Raw genomic sequence first — 20,029 nt, forward strand, 5'->3', positions numbered from 1 at the left:
TGGTCAACTAAAATGGCAGAGCAGGCTCAAGGGGCTAAATTGCCTATTCCTGCTCCTAGTTCTTTTGTTTATCTGAATGGAAGTGAATAGTTCAGGCATATAACCCTTCAGAAATTGAAAAGAAAATTGCAGATGAGCAGAATTTAAAAGGAATAGAACAAAGGTAAAGGAGAGGAAACATGAACATTACAGAATGACCTGTAAAGAGCTTAACCGCCCATGAAATATTAATCAAGAAGGCTGCACAAGTGGTTTTTTTAATTCACTCAGGCGGAGTGGGTGTAGCTGGCTGGCCAGCATTTATTGCCTCTCCCCATTTGCCCCTGAGAAGGTGGTGGTGAGCTGCCTTCTTGAACCACTGCAGTCCACTTACTATGGGTTGACCCTTAGGGTTTTGATTCAGCAGTACTGAAGGAATGAAAAACTATTTTTCCAAGTCTCTGGATGATGTGTGGCTTCGAGGAGAACTTTAAGTTGGTGGTGTTCCCATGTATTTGCTGCCCTTGTCCTTCTAGTTGGAAGTGGTCATTGGTTTAGAAGGTGCTGTCTGAGGATCTTTGGTGAACTTCTGTAGTGCATCTTGTAGATGGTACACACTGCTGCTAATGAGCATCGATAGTGGAGGAAGTGGATGATTGTGGATGTTTTGCCAATCAAGTGGGCTGCCTTATCCTGATTGGTGCCAAGCTTCTTCTTTGTTGTCGGAGCTGCACCCATTCAGGTGTGTGGGGAGTATTCCATCACACTCCTGACTTCTGTCTTGTAGATGGTGGACAGGCTTTGGGGAGTGAGCAGGTGAGTTGATTGCCACAGTGTTCCCATCCTCTGACCAGCTCTTATACCCAGTGTATTTATTTGGAGAGTCCAATTGAGTTTCTGGTCAATGATAACCCCCAGGATGTTGATAGTGGGGGAATCAGTGACAGCAACACCATCGAATGTGATTAAATCATCTCTTATTGGAGTGGTCATTGCCTGGCATTTGTGTGGCACGAGTGTTACTTGCGACTTGTCAGCCCAAGCCTGGATATTGTTCAGATCTTGTAGCATTATTCAATACCTGAGGAGTCGCAAATGGGGCTGAATGTTGTGCAAAGATCAGCAACTGTCCCCACTTCTAACCTTACAGTGGAGGGAAGGCCATTGATGAAACAGCTGAATTTGATTGGATCGAGGATACCACCCTGAGCAACTCCTGCAGAGATGTCTTGGAGCTGAGATGACTCACCTTGACCAATCACAACCATCTCTCTATCTTAAAACAAGATATACAAGATGTTACTGGGGGACTCAAGGGTCTGAGTTATAAGGAGAGACTGGATAAGCTTTTTCTCACTGGAGTGTAGGGGGTTCCCTTGGTCTTTTCCCTAGGATTGGAGAGATCAAAAGTAGGGACATACTTTTAAGGTGGGAGGAGAAAGATAGTGGATTGTGTGTGGGATGAACTGCCAGAGGAAGTGGTAGTTGCAAATACAGTGACAACATTTAAAAGACATTTGAACAGGTACATGAATGGGAAAGGTTTAAAGAGATATGGGCCAAACACAGGCAAATGGGGCTAGTTTAGTTTGGGAAATTTAGGCGGCATGAATGAGTTGGACTGAGGGTCTGTTTCCATGCTGTATGATGGTGATTCTGAGTATGATTGAACACAGTTTCCATCTTTTTTCTCCAGATCCCTGTTGTAACAGTGGGCCTCACAGGCAAGTATTCCATGAGGTTCTTGTGGAGATTTGTAGCTCGGGTTGAAGGTTAGCTCGCTGAGCTGGAGGGTCATCATGCAAATGTTTCTACTTGGAGAATCTTGATTGCTCTTAGCTGGGAACAGGCAGCTTGCAGCATTTCACCATGAGCTTTCTCCTTTGGTCTGGCAAAGCATGCTGCTAAAATGTGGTCAGGTAGTTTCCTCACAACTGATTATCGTAAACAACACTTTGTATCTCATTTCAGCCTTCAGTGCTCCCAGGTTTAAGTGTATCCCCAAGCCTCACTGTGAGTGCTGTAGGTGGTCATGCAATATGATCTTGCCGTTCCATGTGCTGCCTACTCTGTTGAGGGCTGCAGATGCTGGAGATCAGAGTCTAGATTAGAGTGGTGCTGGAAAAGCACAGCAGGTCAGGTTGCATCCGAGAAGCAGGAAAATCAACATTTCGGGCAAAAGAGCTTTTCCTGTCTACTCTGTTGACCAAGTCCTTGGGACAAAGTGAGAAACCAAAAGTGCTGGAGAAACTTAGCAGGGTTGGCAGCATTTGTGGACAGAGAAGCAGACTTATATTTTATGCCTTTCATCAGAACTGAAAGCAGCTAGGACCTGGTGGTATTGGTGCTGATGGCGGGAAGGGTTTGGGTTTGAGGGTAATTCCTGATGAAGGGTCCTACCCGAAACGTCGATTCTCCTGCTCCTCCAATGCTGCATGTCCTGCTGTGTTTTTCCAGCACCACGCACTCTCTAGCTGCAGACAGTGCCTAGTGAGAGAAGGAAGAGGAGAAGCAGACAGAGGTATTGCTGAGGATAATCTGGGAGAACGCTGAACGCTGAGTGGGTCTAATGGGAAGTGTGAGTCATTGTAAATGGGTTAGCTGTGCTGGGACCATCCCATACTGAGCAGGAGGTGGGCGTGTGGGGGTGGATAATGAACACGGGGAAAGAGACCGAGAAAGTAAGGCTGAAGTGGGCTCGCTGTGCCAGCCAGTGTACCTCAGCAATGCCCACTCGGAATGTCAGTACTGTGCCATACAGCTGAAGAAATTGGCTTTCCTGCAAACTTTGGAACCTGTGCCCTTTCTCATTGTTCCATTGTTAATTGCGTAAGTTTCCAGTTTCAGCGTTTTATGCCATTCGGCTAACTCAATAAAATTACTACCTAACAACTATCTGCCAAATTGTTGCTTGTTCATTGTCATAATGTCTGATTTTATCATACCTAGAAGCAAAAGCATAACTGTAAAATGTCAAAAAAAATTACATTCTTTAAAGCCCTACTCTCAAAACAAAAATTCACCTTTTACTTTTAGTCATCACTCTTCATCCAATTCTAATTTTCTTTGCACATTTTATGACTTCCTTTTCCGTCTGTTTGTTCTATCTCCGACAGATGGATTAATATTACACAGGCCTTGGAGCAGATTGTCTGCTCATCCCATTAGCACAATATCTTGGCAGAAACTAATTAGGTAGAAAACAAATACAAATAAAGGGTAAAATAATCTCTTAGAGAACCCACATTCAGTAAAGAAACAACATAATAAGAACATAAGAACTAGGATCAAGATTAGCGTACTCAGCCCTTGATCCCACTCTGCCATTCAATAAATCCATGATTATTTTACATCGCTTCTTACCCGTATACCTTTCATCTCCTTATTTCTCCAAAATTTAACTATCTCTGTGTTAAAGGTAGCCAAAAATGTTGTTTCTGCTGTCATTGAAGGAAGGGAGTGCTAAAAGCTCTTGAGCGCTAGACGATTAATCCGGAGTCTGGGTAGTGTTCTGAGGACCCAGGTTTGAATCCCACTGAGGCAGATGGGGGAGTTTGAATTCAATGGAAATCTGGAATCGATGACCATGAAAATCCACAGTTGAATGACTGTAAAACCCATCTGGTTCACTACTGTCCTTTAGAGAAGGAAATCTACCATCCTTACCTCGTCTGGCCTACATGTGACCCCAGACCCACAGCAATGGAGTTGACTCTGGGCAATTAGGGATGGGCAATAAATGCCAGCCCAGACAGGAGTGCCCTCATCCTGTGAATGAATAAAAGGAAGAAAAATAAATCCTCCCATCTCCTGAGACACATGTACCTGGGGGTCCAGGTAATCAAGTGACTGAAGATAGCTGAACAGTGGAGAAAGCTGTTAAAAGGCTGATGGGAACCTTAGCCTCGTCAACAGAAGCAGAAAGTAAAAGGTAAAATCACCATAGTTCGACCAGACCACGGGGCTGCTCTCTCATGGTGGTGGTTGAACCTGAGGGTCACCACACCTCAAGCAAGGGAAGAGTTTGAGAAGGAGAGTTCTTCACGGTTATGTCAGCCAGTGCGGGAGTTGAACCCATGCTGTTAGCATCACCGTCCACCATACAGAAGGAAGGAAGTTATAAAAGTTGCTTTGATTTCACTCTGGGGGCACTCCATCCAACTGACAGAACAACACTTTAGGTTTTATTGTTGAAAAGTGTGGTGCTGGACAAGCACAGCATCCGAGGAGCAGGTGAGTCGACGTTTCAGGCATAAGGCCTTCATCAGGAATGTATGTCAAGGCCTGAAAGAGAAAACAGCATAAATGTACTGGTAGAAAATGTGAAATTCTTTGGTGACATTGAGAAAGTAAGATTGTTTGTTTTCTTATAAAAAAGCATTCCTGCCAACATGCAGAACCTTTACGTGTTATATGTCAGATTTGATTTTTCAATGTTATCGATTTAAATTCAATTGAAAAACAACTACTCTACAGTCCGAAATCTCATTCAGCTCACTGATCTACATTGACTCCCAGTTCAACAACAGTTCCATTTTATGTGAACTGGGCCCCGAGAAACATCAACTCAGTGAAAGGAGCTCTGAAATCAGATGTGCAAAGAGTTGTCCTCGACTGACTGGTCCAGACTGGCACATTCCAAGCTCCATGATGAAAGATGCACTCAAGCTTGAGATAGCTCCCTCAGAGATGCCATGGGGAAAGTTGACTGTCTAAGGCCACTCAACCCCAGTTATTGAGGGGCTGGTAACTTACAGAACCGCTTGCCTCTGTGCTGGTAACCCAAACCAATATGGCTTCTGGTCCTGGCTGACATCCATGACTTTGAGATTATACTGCACAGAGTTGAATGGGCAGCCCTCCTTTTCTTTGCTGCTCCTTTTCTTTATCCTCATGGAGGTACTTTATATTTGTTACGAACCTCGTTTTTAGTAATGTTGCCCACTCATTCCTTGTCCTGTTCAAGCAACTTTCTCTTTTTTCGGCTTTACTGTGTTCAAATTGACTGCAACATCTGGCTCTTAAGCAGTGAGTCTGGTTCAAAAATAATCGTTTGATTGTGAAATCCATTGGGCATTTCTGAGGACCTGCTAAAGTGTTATATAAAGGCAGGCTGTTCATTTCTCCTTTATTTTTGTCTTTTCAAGACAAACGCTAAATAACACTTGCAGCTCTAATTGCGATATGGAACTACAGCTGAAATATAACAAGAATACACAATTGGTTCTGTCGGACTGAAAACCAAGCCACCACCTGGAAATTCGAAATCATTAATTGTTTTAATTTGCATCAGTCATTAGCTTTTGGCAGCGCTTTTGCATGCACAAAGTGAGCTGCTGTTTCATATTTATCACACACAGTTTGATAGCCAAAACTGCAAGGAAAATCATTTCAAATGAAGCTCCTAGAGATTGCTTTGATTGATTTTGTGTTATTCTGTTATATTGATGTTACATATTTTGTCTGAAGCATTGTTCTTGTATTAACCATAGATGTGCATTTTCAATAGGTTGGATCGCAATGTTGGGTGCAATATGGCTTCTGGTCCTGGCTGACATCCATGACTTTGAGATTATACTGCACAGAGTTGAATGGGCAACCCTCCTTTTCTTTGCTGCACTCTTTATCCTCATGGAGGTACTTTATATTTGTTACGAACCTCGTTTTTAGTAAGGTTAAGAGCTCAGTTCTCCACTCTCAAACACAGGAGCACAATCATCTGGGCCACAAGGGGCCAATCATCTGGGATTGGGGTGAGGAGGAATTTCTCAATGGGTTGCGGATCTTTGTGGAGCTTATTCCAGACAAAGTTAAAACTCACACAACACCAGGTTATAGTCTGACAGGTTTAATTGGAAGCACTAGCTTTCGGAGCGCCACTCCTTCATCAACCTCCAGTTGAAGGAGCAGTGCTCCGAAAGCTAGTGCTTCCAATTAAACCTGTTGGACTATAACCTGGTGTTGTGTGATTTTTAACTTTGTCCACTCCAGTCCAACACCAGCATCTTCATGTCATGCCTATTCTAGATAATGTACTGACCAGAGTTTCTAGCACTGTGTCAGGTGATGCAGGAACTTAAGCTGACGACTTCAGAATGTTTGATTCTGCCAACGGCCTGCCATTAGATTTTTGTGTTTTTATCCTAAATTAGGGCAAACAGTTAAGATGCGAGCTTGAGAAGATGGATTTGCAAAGGGACATGGGAAGATGAAGTGAACAGGCAAAACTATGGCAGATGGAGTGCAGTGTTGGAAAACCTGTGGGCAACAGAAACAATTGGAAGAAATGAGCACAGAATTAGCTGGTGCAACTTGCAAGGCACCTTGTCTATCCCATGGGGTGTGAGAAATAGAATATTTAAGGAAGAAGGATAATGATAATATTGGAAGTTGATGCTGTTGTCCCTTAGGAAGAACTGACCATGCCAGCAAGCATTGCTCGAGGAGACAATTTTAACTAGACAAGAATTGGCTCATGAAAGGGAATGTGGCAATGAGAAACATGAAGTATCTGATAAGAGGTGTGAGAGAATAGAGTGCCTGGAATTAGGGCTGAAGTAGATCTTGGGAACTTGCTGGAATATCACCTGTACAGTGGCTGGCATCTGACATAGACTCCACTCCATCTCATATGTTTCTGTTATAATGGACACTGCAGGAGTATGTTACCAGCATACACTCATTATTTGTATACCACAATCACCTATTTAGTTCCTCCTAAATGCAAGCATATCACTTCAAGTATTTCTATAAGACTCTTGCCCTAAACCTATTCCCTCTAGTTCTTTTCTTTGGGTTGGGGGAGTTCAGAACTAGAGATCATAGGCTTAGGGTGAGAGGGGAAGGATATAAAAGGGACCTAAGGGGCAACATTTTCACGCAGAGGGTGGTACATGTCTAGAATGAGTTACCCGAGGAAGTGGTGGAGGCTGGTACGATTACAGCATTTAAAAGGCATCTGGATGGGTAAATGAATAGGAAGGGTTCAGAGGGATATGGGCCAAGTGCTGGCAAATGGGGCTAGATTGCATTGGGATATCTGGTCAGCGTAGATGAGTTGGACCGAAGGGTCTGTTTCTGTGCTGTACATCTCTATGAGTCTATAATAGTTGCAATGTTGCTGTTAGGCTAGTTTTTAATTCCTGGGTTTTTAATGAGTTTAAATTTCACCATCTGAAGGAATTGAACCTCTGCCCCCAGAACGGTAGCCTAGTGTTCGAGATTACTCATCCAGAAACATTACCACGACAGAAGTGCCTCCTGTTTACATTGTTTGATTTAGTTTATTATTTTTCTTTAAATGTGTAACAAACTTCTATTTTATTGTTAAAACCTAACCTGCACCATTGTAGCCTGATGTTTCAACAAAGGACTGCTACATTATATTAGAGTCATAGAGTCATAGAGATATACAGCACGGAAACAGACCCTTCAATCCAACTTGTCCATGCTGACCAGATATCCCAACCCAATCTAGTCCCACCTGCCAGCACCCAGCCCATATCCCTCCAAACCCTTTCTATTCATTTAAATGCCTTTTAAATGTTGCAATTGTATTAGCCTCCACCACTTCCTCTGGCAGCTCATTCCATACACGTACCACCCTCTGTGTGAAAAGGTTGCTCCTTAGGTTTCTTTTATATCTTTTCCCTCTCACCCTAAACCTATGCCCTCTAGTTCTGGACTCCCCCACCCCAGGGAAAATACTTTGTCTATTTACCCTATCCATGGCCCTTGTGATTTTCTAAATCTCTGTATGGTCACCCCTCAGCCTCCAGAGCTCCTGGGAAAACAGCCCTAGCCTATTCAACCTCTTCATATAGCTGAACTCCTCCAACCCTGGCAACATCCTTGTACATCTTTTCTGAACCCTTTCAAGTTTCACAACATCTTTCCGATAGGAAGGAGACCAGAATTGCACACAATATTCCAACAATGGCCTAACCAGTGTCCTGTACAGCTGCAAATGACCTTCCAACTCCTGTACTCAATACTCTGACCAATAAAGGAAAGCATACCAAACGCCGCCTTCACTATCCTATCTACCTGTGACTCCACTTTCAAGGAGCTATGAACCTATACTTCAAGGTCTCTTTGTTCAGCAGCACTACCTAGGACCTTACCATTTAGTGTATAAGTCCTGCTAAGATTTGCTTTCCCAAAATGCAGCACCTCGCATATATCTAAATTAATCTCCATCTGCCACTTCTCAGCCCATTGACCCATCTGATCGAGATCCTGTTGTAATCTGAGGTAACCTTCTTCGCTGTCCACTACACTTACAATTAAATAAAAAATATAAAATTTATCATGATGGAGACCTGAGTTGACCAGTGATAACCTTAGCTGGGTCATAGCAAAATTACGACAAAATGTTCACATCTCATTAAAGTACATTCTGGAGAAATTTAGAATTTGGTCCATTAAAAATTAAGTTAAATAGTATTGATACAATACAAATAGATTGAGAATGGGGTGAAAAGGCTGGCAAAAAAAATGTGCTTCCATTCTGCTGAAACCATTTTAAATCTCTACTTTCACAATTCATAACATGGCAAGAGAGCTATTGCTGAAATCTGAGCTGTTTTAACACTGTTTATTATAGATTGTTTCAGCTGAAACTCTGAAATAATGCTTGTACCAAGAAGCTTCTAATTCCATGCAAGCTGCCAGAAGCTTATAAAACCAAATAAGAATCAAAATCTAAAAAAGATAATAATTTTGAAGGAGGCCTCTTAAATCAAAAGTCAGGAAGCTGTTATATCTGTTCTGAATGGGATACCTGTTATCCAACTGTGTTTGTGTTCAAGTATCAGTAGAAATATGTCATTAAATGGAACAACTCTTCCTGATATATGAGTACTTCTTTGCTGAACTGTTGTGAGCTATCATATTTGTTTTTCATCTTCTCTTGATCTGCGTGTGACTTGACTTTTCTCTCATTTTAACATTTCTCTTCCAGGCACTGGCTAACTTGCAATTGATTGACTACATTGGAGAGCAAACAGCCACATTGATAAAGGTAACCTTGGGAAGGAGCACAGAGGAACCCATTTGCTGCTTCTTACCTTCACAATCCAAAGGCTGATTTACCTGATGGTTACTATTACTTATAGATCCCATTTGTGGAGAATGAGTTTGTAACAGTTGTAAGCAGCAGTTATCCCCAACATCTGTGAGAATGCCTACTAGCTATGCCAGCTGTGTCTCAATTGGTATCGCTTGTGCATCTTATGCCCACAAGAGAGAATGGATTGGCATCCAAAACCCGAGCTCCCTGGATGATGGAACGATGTGGACATTAAAACGAAACAGAAAATCTAGACCCAGGATAAATTCCAGGTTCATTATTCAGTTGAGAATTTGGATAAATACAAAGATGGCAGAGAAAAACTGAAGCTAAATGAAGAGTGTATGAGAACAGCGTGATCTTCTAATGGAGCAGGAGTTATTAACTGAGTGTTACATCTGTCTTTGCTAAAGACAAGGATGCTGCCAGTGGCAGTGTAGGGTAGGTTAGTAAAGATATTGGATTAGAAATAAACAGATTGAGAGGAGGCACTTAAAAACATTGGCAGTGCTCAAAGTCAAAACATCATTCAGTCCATTGGCTGCTGGGAAATGTCAGGGTGAATGTCAGCAGAAGCTTGAATCAACTTTGGTGCTATGGACCAGACCAGACCCCAACAAAATATTCTAAGAAGGTAGCCTAGACTCGAACATTTTTCTATCTTTAAAGGCAAATATGAATGTCTGTTCCTCATGGAATGTGACTGGTCAAACTACTCGACATTAAGCAAAATACAATATATTTAAACACTGTCGTTGCAAACAGTTGACAACCAAAGAAAGAGGAATTTAGAATAACTTAACTCTAAAGAAAACTTTACAGAATAATAGGTGCAGTAATTATTACTAATTATGGTGGCTCAGTGATTAGCACTGCTGCCTCAGAGTGCCAGGGACCCGAGTTCAATTCCAGCCTCGGGATACTGTCTGTATGAAGTTTGCACATTCTCCCTGTGTCTGTGTGGGTTTCCTCCCACAATCCAGAGATGTGCAGGTCAGGTGAATTGGCCATGCGAAATTGCCCATAGTGTTAGGTGCATTAGTCAGAGGGAAATGGGTCTGCAGGGGGGTTAACTCTTTGGTGTGGACTTGTTGTCGCCGAAGGACCTGTTTCCACACTGTAGGGAATCTAATCTAATCAACCGGTTCCAATGTAGTAACATCCCATAAACACACCCCTTGATATAAAGAAAAAATCAGACATAGATTCTCACATATAGTTCTCCAATCCAGGAGAAAGAAAAAACACCAAGAGAAGATTCAGAGAGAGTAGCAGCCAGGAAGCTCCCAACTCTGTTGAGACCTCAATTGCTTCTGCTTAAAGTTCGACCTGAAGACCCAGGATTCCTGACCTGTAGGAGTTGGCCACACCCATTCAGGCTGTTTTTAAAAAAAAACCCAAGGCCTCCCAAGCTGTTTACTATAGTGGTTCTGGCAGACTGCCTCTGTCTTACAACCTTGCTTCAAAAAAAAGGACAAAATAAAATCTTAAAGCCCCTGCATCGTCACATTGGTCAGGTGATGTGTTGCAGTTACAGCATGTGGGAGCTGCTGGATGTGAAGGTGATCCACAATGGACACTGACCTCCCCCCAAAATATTGAGGGCAGTATCAGATTGAAAGGAAAACAAGAATGTGGCAAGGATTACTGGCAAACTGTAGGGATCAGGAAAATTTTAAAAGCCAATAAAATTTGTCTTAAAGTAAATTGAGGGACAAAATAAACGATGAGGGCTAACTGGCAAATAATGGAAAACCGACAATAAAAAATTCTTTAATTATCTAAAAAGGACAAAAAAGGTCAGAGTGAACAGAGGCAACTCTGAGACCAGGGTGGGAAAATTAGTAATGGAAATGCAGGAAATGGCAGAGGAGTTGAATAAATGCTTTGTATCAAAGGTAGCTCATAGCATTCCAGAATTACTAAATAATCAAGGGGCTAAAAGGGGGAGGAACTAAACACAATAACTATCATTGCAGGCAAAAACATGCAAGGGTTATTAGTCGGGTTAAAGGTCTGTAAATCTCCTGGAATTGATGGGTTCCACCCTCGGCTTTTGAAGGAAGTAGTTACCGAGGTAGAGGATGCAGTGTAATAACCTTCCACGAATCCTTAGATTATATCTGGATTTCCAGAAAGTGTTCATTAAGGTACTGCATAAATGGGAAGTAAGATAAGGCTTCATTGGAAATGAGCAGAGGTGAGGTTGAGACATCAGAAGGAGGACACAAACTCCTAAATACACCATTTACCCATCAAGTATCACCTGTCCCATCTGTGGCATAGGCTGCAGATCTTGTTGTGGACTTACCACCCATTTGAGAATGCATCTATTCAAAGTGAGAGCAAGTAATCCTCGAGCTAGAGGGTCTGCTTCTGAAGGAGAAGATTAGCTTCTGTAGAATGCACCAATCTTTGACACATCAGTGCTTGCGTAAATCAGCTCTCCAGATGGCATATTGCAACAGCGATGCTAGAGAACCTTCATAAATTAACACCATTCCAATGTGCAATTTCCTTTGCACTTGCTTGTTAATTTCAGGTCAATTTCACAAGTTTGATGATCTTTGTGTACCTGGTAGCAACATTGAACATCAGTAAGCGGTCTCAGGGCAATAATTAACGCTTGGACAAGGATGGCTGAGTCACAAACAGTGTGATGTACAGCACGGAGGTTATGACATTGAATCTTTAAACTTCTTGCCACATGCATTTTATAAAGGTCATTTTCTTTGCAAATTAAAAGCAAGAGAAGTTTCTTGCCAGCATTCCTGTGGCTGGTGAAAAATAATTGTGGTCAGCTGGGATCAGATTAATTAAAATATTTAAGGAGAGCTCTTGGCATTTTCTCTGCCTTTGAGAGCATCTGTTTGGCTGTGAGAGAAATGTGAGGCCTTCGTTTAAGTCCTTCCTGGTATGTCGTTAAAATGGCAGCATTAACTTACATCCTATGACCCAAGGTCCTTTGTATTCCACAGATATTTTGACCTGCATTGTCCATGTTTTCATAACTAAGAAGTCAATAAAGCCAGATTGTTTTAAAAAGTTGAATTTTTAACACCACTGATATTTAATAAACACTAAAATGCTCCAATAAAGGCTTATTAGTTTTGTTTTCGAGTCCCACAAAATGTTAAGGGCTAGAAAAATGTACTTATGATGCAGCTTGTCACTTATATTTCCAGTCAAGTTTATTATTGCATATCAATTCTCAATTTTTTCAGTTATAGTTCTATATAGTGCAGGATTATTTTTACTTAAACTCTTCTTATCAACTGAATGTACTCTTCATACATTTCACGCCCAGATCTAACTTTGGATTCCACTACATTAATGTAACAGCACCTTAATCTTTCCAGAGTACAGTAAAGTTTTGCAGATACTGGAAACCTGAAGTAAGGGAGAACTCCCAGCACATCAGGTCAAATACCTTAATCCAATAGAGTTGTGATGAAAAGTAATCTATCTGAAAGACTGGGCTCGATTTTCAATTGCTGATTGAAGTGGCAATGGGTGTGGGTGTGATTTAAAAATTGCATTGCCTGAGGGTTGGCAAAATAACCTGCTGGTTCCAGGGCAGTTCGCAATATACAGATATTTTCCGAATCAAACTTTTAAGAGATGTTATGACACATTGCTGGAATGGGTAAGACTTGACCCTGGGCATCCTGGCTCAGAGGTAGGGACAGTGTAAATTGCAACACAGTGACAAAGGGATAGGGGACCTGCTTGTTACCAATCACAGACCCCTTAAGCTTGTTAAGGAGCCCTGTGCAGAACAGACTGGGGTTTGCAGTATTTTAACAGATGAAGCCAATCTAGTGCATGTCAGTGCGCAGTTACCACAGGACAACATAGAATTGGTGGAATTTGTGCGTTCAACCAGCGCTGGGTGGAGCACTGCGACTTAACTTGGAAACCATGACCACGCAGTGCCATCTCTTGTCTCCTCACCTGCTGCTGAGTTACCAGCTCTCCGTGCCAAGGCCACAGTGCCCCCAACAGTTGCTGTTTGCATTTGCCAGGCAGGTAGCTCTCTCACCATCTGTAGCCACACGATAACTCTGATTGGACAGCAGGAGAGGTCGACACCCAATCAGCTCATTTACATTCAAGGATATGTTATGATTATGTAGTGTAACTTTTCTCTGCTAACATTCCCTTTGTTAAAATTTTCTCTCCAAACAGTCTGTTCCGGAAGAACAACGGCTTTCCGTCGCTTTAATCCTAGTCATTTGGGTTTCTTCTCTGGCCTCGTCCCTGATAGATAATATCCCTTTCACAGCCACTATGGTAAGTCAGTTCGAGAGTGATGGATAATACAAGCATACAAGTTCCAAAGTGAACCGTCCAGCATGGGCAACATTGACATAGCCATTCAATCAGCGCTCCTATTTATCTCTCCACGTTTACTTCCGACACAGGGAAGCTTTCATCTGCTTCTGCTTCTGCCCCTTTCAAGCACTGTGGAATATTTGAAATACTTTAAAAATAAATTGGGACAAACTAGCTGCTCTGCCCATCAGTGAGACCAGAATGTTTCCCATTACTCAGTGAGGTCTGGAAAGCACTGACTGAGAGTTTGATGATGGCAGATTCAATTTATTGTGATGTGACTGTTGGACACAGGCATCTCGGGCCTGGCCAGCATTCATTCTGATTGCTCAGAAGGCTGTTAAGAGTCAACCATTTAGATAACTGCACAGAGGCCGGTATCCTGTCACCAAGTCACCCTTTATTGATGTGTGCACAGTACACTGACTGCGGCCAATCAGCTCAGAGTCAGTTCCTGAGGAGATTCTGAATCCCTTTTTATATATATATTCTTTTAACAGTAGCAGGAACACACTGACTGTGGCCCAGTCAGCACAGAGTCAGTGCCCTAAACTGAGGAGACGCTAAATCTCCTATTTGTTTTTTCTTACCCCCCACATTTCCACCTACCAGCGGTAGTGCTTATTTTTCCCCAGCACCCATGTGGTATGTGTGCAGGTGTAGGACACAGTGAAAGACACAGGTGTACAAATCTTTATTCAATTCCCACCACCAGGAAGGAAGGAAACACCAGGGGGGCAGTGACAAGCAGTGCCCTTCTCAGAGGGCAATGCTGTGTGATCCAATAGTGAAGGGGAGGACAGGGGTTAAATTAAAATAGAGTGGAGGGGGAAATAAAACATTTGCCTTGTTTATATTGGTCAGCCACAGGGTTAGCACTGCTGCCTCACAGTGCCAGGGTCCCAGGTTTGATTCTAGCCTCGGGTGACTGTCTGTGTGAAGTTTGCACATTCTCCCTGTCTCTGCGTGGGTTTCCTCCCACAGTGCAAAGATGTGCATGTCAGGTGAATTGGCCAAACAAATTTGTCCATAGTGTTAGGCATTAGTCAGAGAGGGGGTGGGTTTACTCTTCAGAGGGTCAGTGTGGACTTGTTGGGCTGGAGGGCCTGTTTCCACATTGTTGGGATCTAATTTAGCCAGGGTTCCCTGATTGGCCCAAGTTAACAACCCCAATCAAGGATCTTATAGTCAATGAGATCCACCTGGTTCCAATCACTGCAGCCATATTGCTATAGACCAGGCCAGGTAAGGATGGCAGCTTCGTTCCCACGTAAGGGCATTAAAACAAAAAAATCTCAGCAGTTCTGGCAGCACCTATGAAGAGAAATCAGAGTTAACGTTTCAGGCCCAGTGACCCTTCTTCAGGTTTATGCAATAATTGGCAATGGTTAATTCACCATTAGACCTTTTGTTTTAGATGTTTCATTGAATTCACATCCAACATCTGCCTTGGTGAAATTTGAGACCGTGTCCCTAGAACGTTTGCTTGGGATTCTAGTCCAGCTATATTACCACCACACCACAACTTCCCTGAGAATTTGGAGGACTATCTGGAAGGACATAATTTGCAGGGTTATGGGGAGAAAGACAAAGGAGTTAGACCAGCTGAGTTGCTCTTGTAGAAAGATGGTGAGCTGCAAGACAATGCTGAGATTAGATTACCTACAGTGTAGAAACAGCCCTTCGGCGCAACAAGAGTAACCCACCCAGACCCATTTCCCTCTGACTAATGCACCTAGCACTATGGGCAATTTGACATGGCCAATTCACTTGACCTGCACATCTTTGGACTGTGGGAGGAAACCGGAGCACCCGGAGGAAACCCACGCAGACACGGGGAGAATGTGCAAACTCCACACATAATCACCCGAGCTGGAATCAAACCTGGGACCCTGGTGCTGTGAGGCGGCAGTGCTAACCACTGAGCCACTGTGCCACCCCTGCTGTGCTGTAACTATCCTAACTTCCTTCGTGTGATAAAATTCTAAACACATTTGTTAGAAAAAATATGATTTTGTTACATTTAGTGTGCAGCTAACCTCTTTTAACTACTTAATAACTTCTCATTACATCCTTGGACTAGTACATTATCTGTATTCACCTTCTTTCACGAATAAATTACCTTGCATCACTTGTTCAATTATGTCCTTTCAGTAATAAATACCTCCTTTCACTTTTACAATGACCTCCCTGAATGCTAACCAGTTCTTAATAAGGTTCAGCTTTTGTGCGTTATGTAAAAGTTCTTTTTGACAGAATTTGTAAAGTAATTGAGATAAATTAAGCCCCCAATTATTTCTCCATCTATTTGGTTTTGCAGCCCATCTAGTGAAGACCTGTGTGTGGTAGCTGATTCCACAGCCTATACAGATATTAGATTAGATTAGATTCCCTACAGTGTGGAAACAGGCCCTTCGGCCCAACTAGTCCACACCGACTCTTCGAAGAGTAACCCACCCAGAACCCATTTCCCTCTGACTAATGCAGCTAACACTATGGGCAATTTAGCATGGCCAATTCACCTGCCATGCACATCTTTGGACTGTGGGAGGAAACTGGAGCACCTGGAGGAAACACACGCAGATACGGGGAAAGTGTGCAAACTCCACTCAGAAAGTCACTGGAGGCTGACAGCTCTTTGCTGGTTTGTCGGCAGACCCCAAAAATAGGATTGTGCTGGTGAATGGATTGAACTCTTTGTGTCGGGGCTGCAGTAGCAGTACCTTTCCTCAATTACAGAGGAAAATGCCTTCAGCCAAAACTCACTTTTATCTATACACATATACATCTGTGGAAAAGGTAATTTCAGAGACGCTGTTGCAATTATAAAGCAGACAATTGCGCTTGACCACTGGAGGAAAACAAACCGAAAGTGACTTTTTTCAAAGAAACTACGAATAAAGAAAGCACAAATTCTCAATAAATGCTCAAAAATTCTCAAAAGAATTACTAGACAGTTGCTTTTCATGAGAAATTATTTCATTTAGAGTATGGTACACGGGGATGTGATCTGCATTTGAAAAACAGACGCTGGCAAATCTTAGTTGCTGTTCATCATTAAAATAGATCGAATGCCACCCGATGAAAATAAAAAGGCTTCTAATGTGTTGCCCTATGTTCTAACAGATTCCCGTGCTGTTAAATTTGAGCCAGGACGCAGATGTAAACCTGCCGGTGAAACCTTTGATTTTCGCACTGGCAATGGGAGCCTGCCTGGGAGGTGAGTGACAGGGCTGTATTACGGCAGGCTGAAGGGTGATCTGTTTCAGTAACAAGAGACAATGAAGCTGTTCCATCAAACTGTGCTGTGGATGAATTTGTGAAAATGCAGCCCGGTGCACATAGATGTTTCTCTCCCTCCCAATCCTTCATCATAGTCAGCACATCTGACAGCTGGAGATGATGATTTCTACAAAGGAACCTCATCATCAATGAAATGCCTTTGAGAACATGAATTATGAGGTTTTGTTTTCTCCCCTGGATGCTGGCTTTTTCTTTTTAGCTCTTTCCATGAAGCAGTGAATCTTTACAGAAAAAAGAGTGAAGAGGAATGCAGTGTTGCTATCAGCATATCGTGTTTTTTAATATCTCACCAATTTATTGCTGCCTCCCCTGTAGGTGTCCAAAGGACACTGTCCTCATCTGAAACTGAATTTCAACTATCTCTTCATGGACAGGCAGATGACCATCCTCAATACTGGTTAACAGTGATGTAGTGGTTCTGTTACTGGATTAGTCATCCACAGGTTTGGATTAATGATCTGTGGATCCAAGTTCAAGTTTCACTATGACAGTTTTAGAATTTAAATTAAATAAATCTAGAATTAAGAACCCATTATCAATAGTAGTCACCCAAATAACTGGATTGTAATAAACAAAACCAAATTGCTTCACTTGTGTCCTTCAGGGAAGGAAATCTGCCATTGTCAGTGGGTCTGGCCTATATGTGACCCACAGCAATGTGGTCGCTTCCTTCTGAAATAACCTTGCAAGCCAATCAATTAAATTCAGGATAAGGGGTTCTCCTCTCTCTTCTCCAGCCAGCTTTGTCTATACCTTGTTAATAATTTACACACAGCAACAGCACACACTCACACATTGCAGAATTCAACAAATCAATAGAATGAACCCTGATAGAATTTTTCTCTCTCCAATTTGGAAACTAATATCAACTATAATGTCTCTGCAGTCATAATTGAAATGAATGACCACAACAAAGACTGGGGACAAAATAAGGTATATGGCCTGACTTTAATGGCTGTGCCATGGCATCAATGTGGATTTCAACAGTTTCCTCATCTCCCCCCCCCCCCAATTCCAACTTTCCAACTCGGCACTGCCCTCATGACCTGTCCCACCTGTCCATCTTCCTTCCCACCTATCTGCTCCACCCTCCTCTCTGACCTATCACATTACCCCCGCCTCCATCCACCTATCGCATTCTCAGCTACCTTCCCCTCCCCCCCCCCCCCCCCAACCATTTATCTGTCCACCGCCTCAACTCCCAGCCTCATTCCTGATGAAGGGTTTATGCCCAAAATGCTGATTCTCCTGTTCCTCGATGCTGCCTGACCTGCTGTGCTTTTCCAGCACCAAACTCTGAACTTTATGGCTATGTGTCATGGAAAATTCTATCATGGACATAATGAAAGCCAGTTCCAATGGAATCAGATGAAAGCAATCAGATCAGCTTTGACAAAGGGTCAGTTAGACTCGAAACGTCAGCTCTTTTCTCTCCTTACAGATGCAGCCAGACCTGCTGAGATTTTCCAGCATTTTCTCTTTTGGCCAATGGAATCAGAGATGATCACAGCACCGGAGGCAGCTAATTGGTCCGTTATACGTTTGTTGAAAAGAGGCCTCTTGTGGTGCAGTTGGTAGTGTCCCTACCTGTGAACCAGAAGATTCAAGTTCAAGTCCCATCTGCCCCAGCGGTGTGTCACAAGGTTTCTACACAGGTTGATTAAATGTAACTACCTTTGTTAAAAGAGCTTTTTTAACAGTCCTCATTTCTCTGGCCTACTGCCCCTAACTTTAAAAATATTGATTTTGCCAATGAGACATGCTGTGTGATTCACTGGTTCTAAATCTATGGGCTGCCTGCAGGAAAGTCTATTTACACCGTGATGAAGTTTACCTTTGAACCACTAATTCGTGTAGGTCGCTGCAATGTGAACAGCTTTTCAGGCATTACATTCAAGATCAAACAACTTGCTGCATGAGACAAAATTGATTTCATAGAAGATCATCAAACTATTTCTGCCCATTGTGTCTACCCTAGCTAAATAAACCAGCTTCCCAGTCTGATGCCACTCTCCAGCCCCTGGTCTGTAGCCCTATAGGTTACAGTGTTTCAGGTGCAGGCCCATAAAAACTAGGAACAGTAGTTGGCCATTTGGCCATTTGAGGCTGCTCCACCATTCAATAGGATCATGGCTGACCCTCCAATTCAAGAATATATTCTCAATTTCTCTCCACACCCCTTTATACCTTTAAAATCTAGGAATCTAAACATTTATTTGCCGGTGATAAGGGGTTTACGAAAAATCTCCTTTAAAATGAGTTCAGGGTTTCCACATTATTCACCAAAGTGGGCAAAATATTTTTCCATATGGTCCCCTTCAGTCCTTCCACTGGTCCCCTTCAATCTGTGTACTACATCCACTGATCATTCACTACCAGAAACACGTCGTCCCCTCCTCCCATCCAGGCCCTCATTATTTTTTAACCCTTTGATTACATCATTCCTCAGCCTCATTTGTTCCATTAAAACAACTGTAGCCTATCAAATCTCTTCGCATTGAGGTAATTTTCAAACCATGCAACACTGTAGTAAATCTGCCCTCATTGAACCACGGAATCCCTGCAGGTCATTCGGCCCAGCAAGTCAGTACTAATCCTCCGAAGAGCAACCCACACTACTCCTGTAACCCTGCATTTCCCATGGCTAATCCACCTAACCTACACATCCCTGGATGCTATGGGCAATTTAGCATTGCCAATCCACCTAACCTGGACTGCGGGAGAAAACAGGGGGCACCCGGAGGAAACCCATGCATACACCCTGTTCCTTGGATGCTCCCCCTGCTGTGCTTTTCCAGCACCACACGCTCAACCCTGATCCCCAGCAGTCCTCACTTTCTCCACGAGGAGAAGCTGCCAACTCCACACAGCCAATCGCCCGAGGATGAAATTGAACCGGGTTCCTGGTGTTGTTGAGGCAGCCATGCTAACCACTGAGCCACTGTGCTGCTCCTCTGTGCTCTCTCTGGAGTAATTTGGCAACTAGAATTGCACACCAAACTATAGCCTAATTGGTATGTTATACTGTTCCGGCATTGCACCCCTATTTTTGTACTCAATAGCTTTCCCAGTGAAGAAGGCAAATGGAATGCTTTCTTTCACCACTTTATCTACCTGTCCTGCCACTTTCATGGATGTGCATTCCAAGGTCTCTTACTTCATCTAATCCACTCAATATACTTGTCTAATGTATATTGCCATACTTTGTTTGCCCTCCCCAAATGCATGCCCTCAAAGTTCTTTGGACTGAATTCCATTGCCACCTCTCTGCCTATTCAAACAAGCAATTGGTACCAATCTACAGTTGACTATTATTCAGTTGAAGGGCTTATGCCTGAAACA

The 20,029-nt window shown here is 42.8% G+C and overlaps 1 protein-coding gene across 3 annotated transcripts in view; it reads left to right on the forward strand.

The window, feature by feature from the left end:
* oca2 (oculocutaneous albinism II) overlaps positions 1 to 20,029 on the forward strand; it is a 545,784-nt gene that overhangs the window by 423,258 nt on the left and 102,497 nt on the right. For all 3 annotated transcript variants that reach the window (XM_072576986.1, XM_072576990.1, XM_072576987.1), the window contains exons 19-22: positions 5,489 to 5,616; positions 8,942 to 9,001; positions 13,238 to 13,342; positions 16,511 to 16,604. In XM_072576986.1, the coding sequence (XP_072433087.1) occupies positions 5,489 to 5,616; positions 8,942 to 9,001; positions 13,238 to 13,342; positions 16,511 to 16,604 (387 nt within the window). The remainder of the gene's footprint in view (positions 1 to 5,488; positions 5,617 to 8,941; positions 9,002 to 13,237; positions 13,343 to 16,510; positions 16,605 to 20,029) is intronic.

Source organism: Chiloscyllium punctatum, chromosome 9 (genome assembly GCF_047496795.1).
Source record: "Chiloscyllium punctatum isolate Juve2018m chromosome 9, sChiPun1.3, whole genome shotgun sequence".
Classification (NCBI taxonomy): domain Eukaryota; kingdom Metazoa; phylum Chordata; class Chondrichthyes; order Orectolobiformes; family Hemiscylliidae; genus Chiloscyllium; species Chiloscyllium punctatum.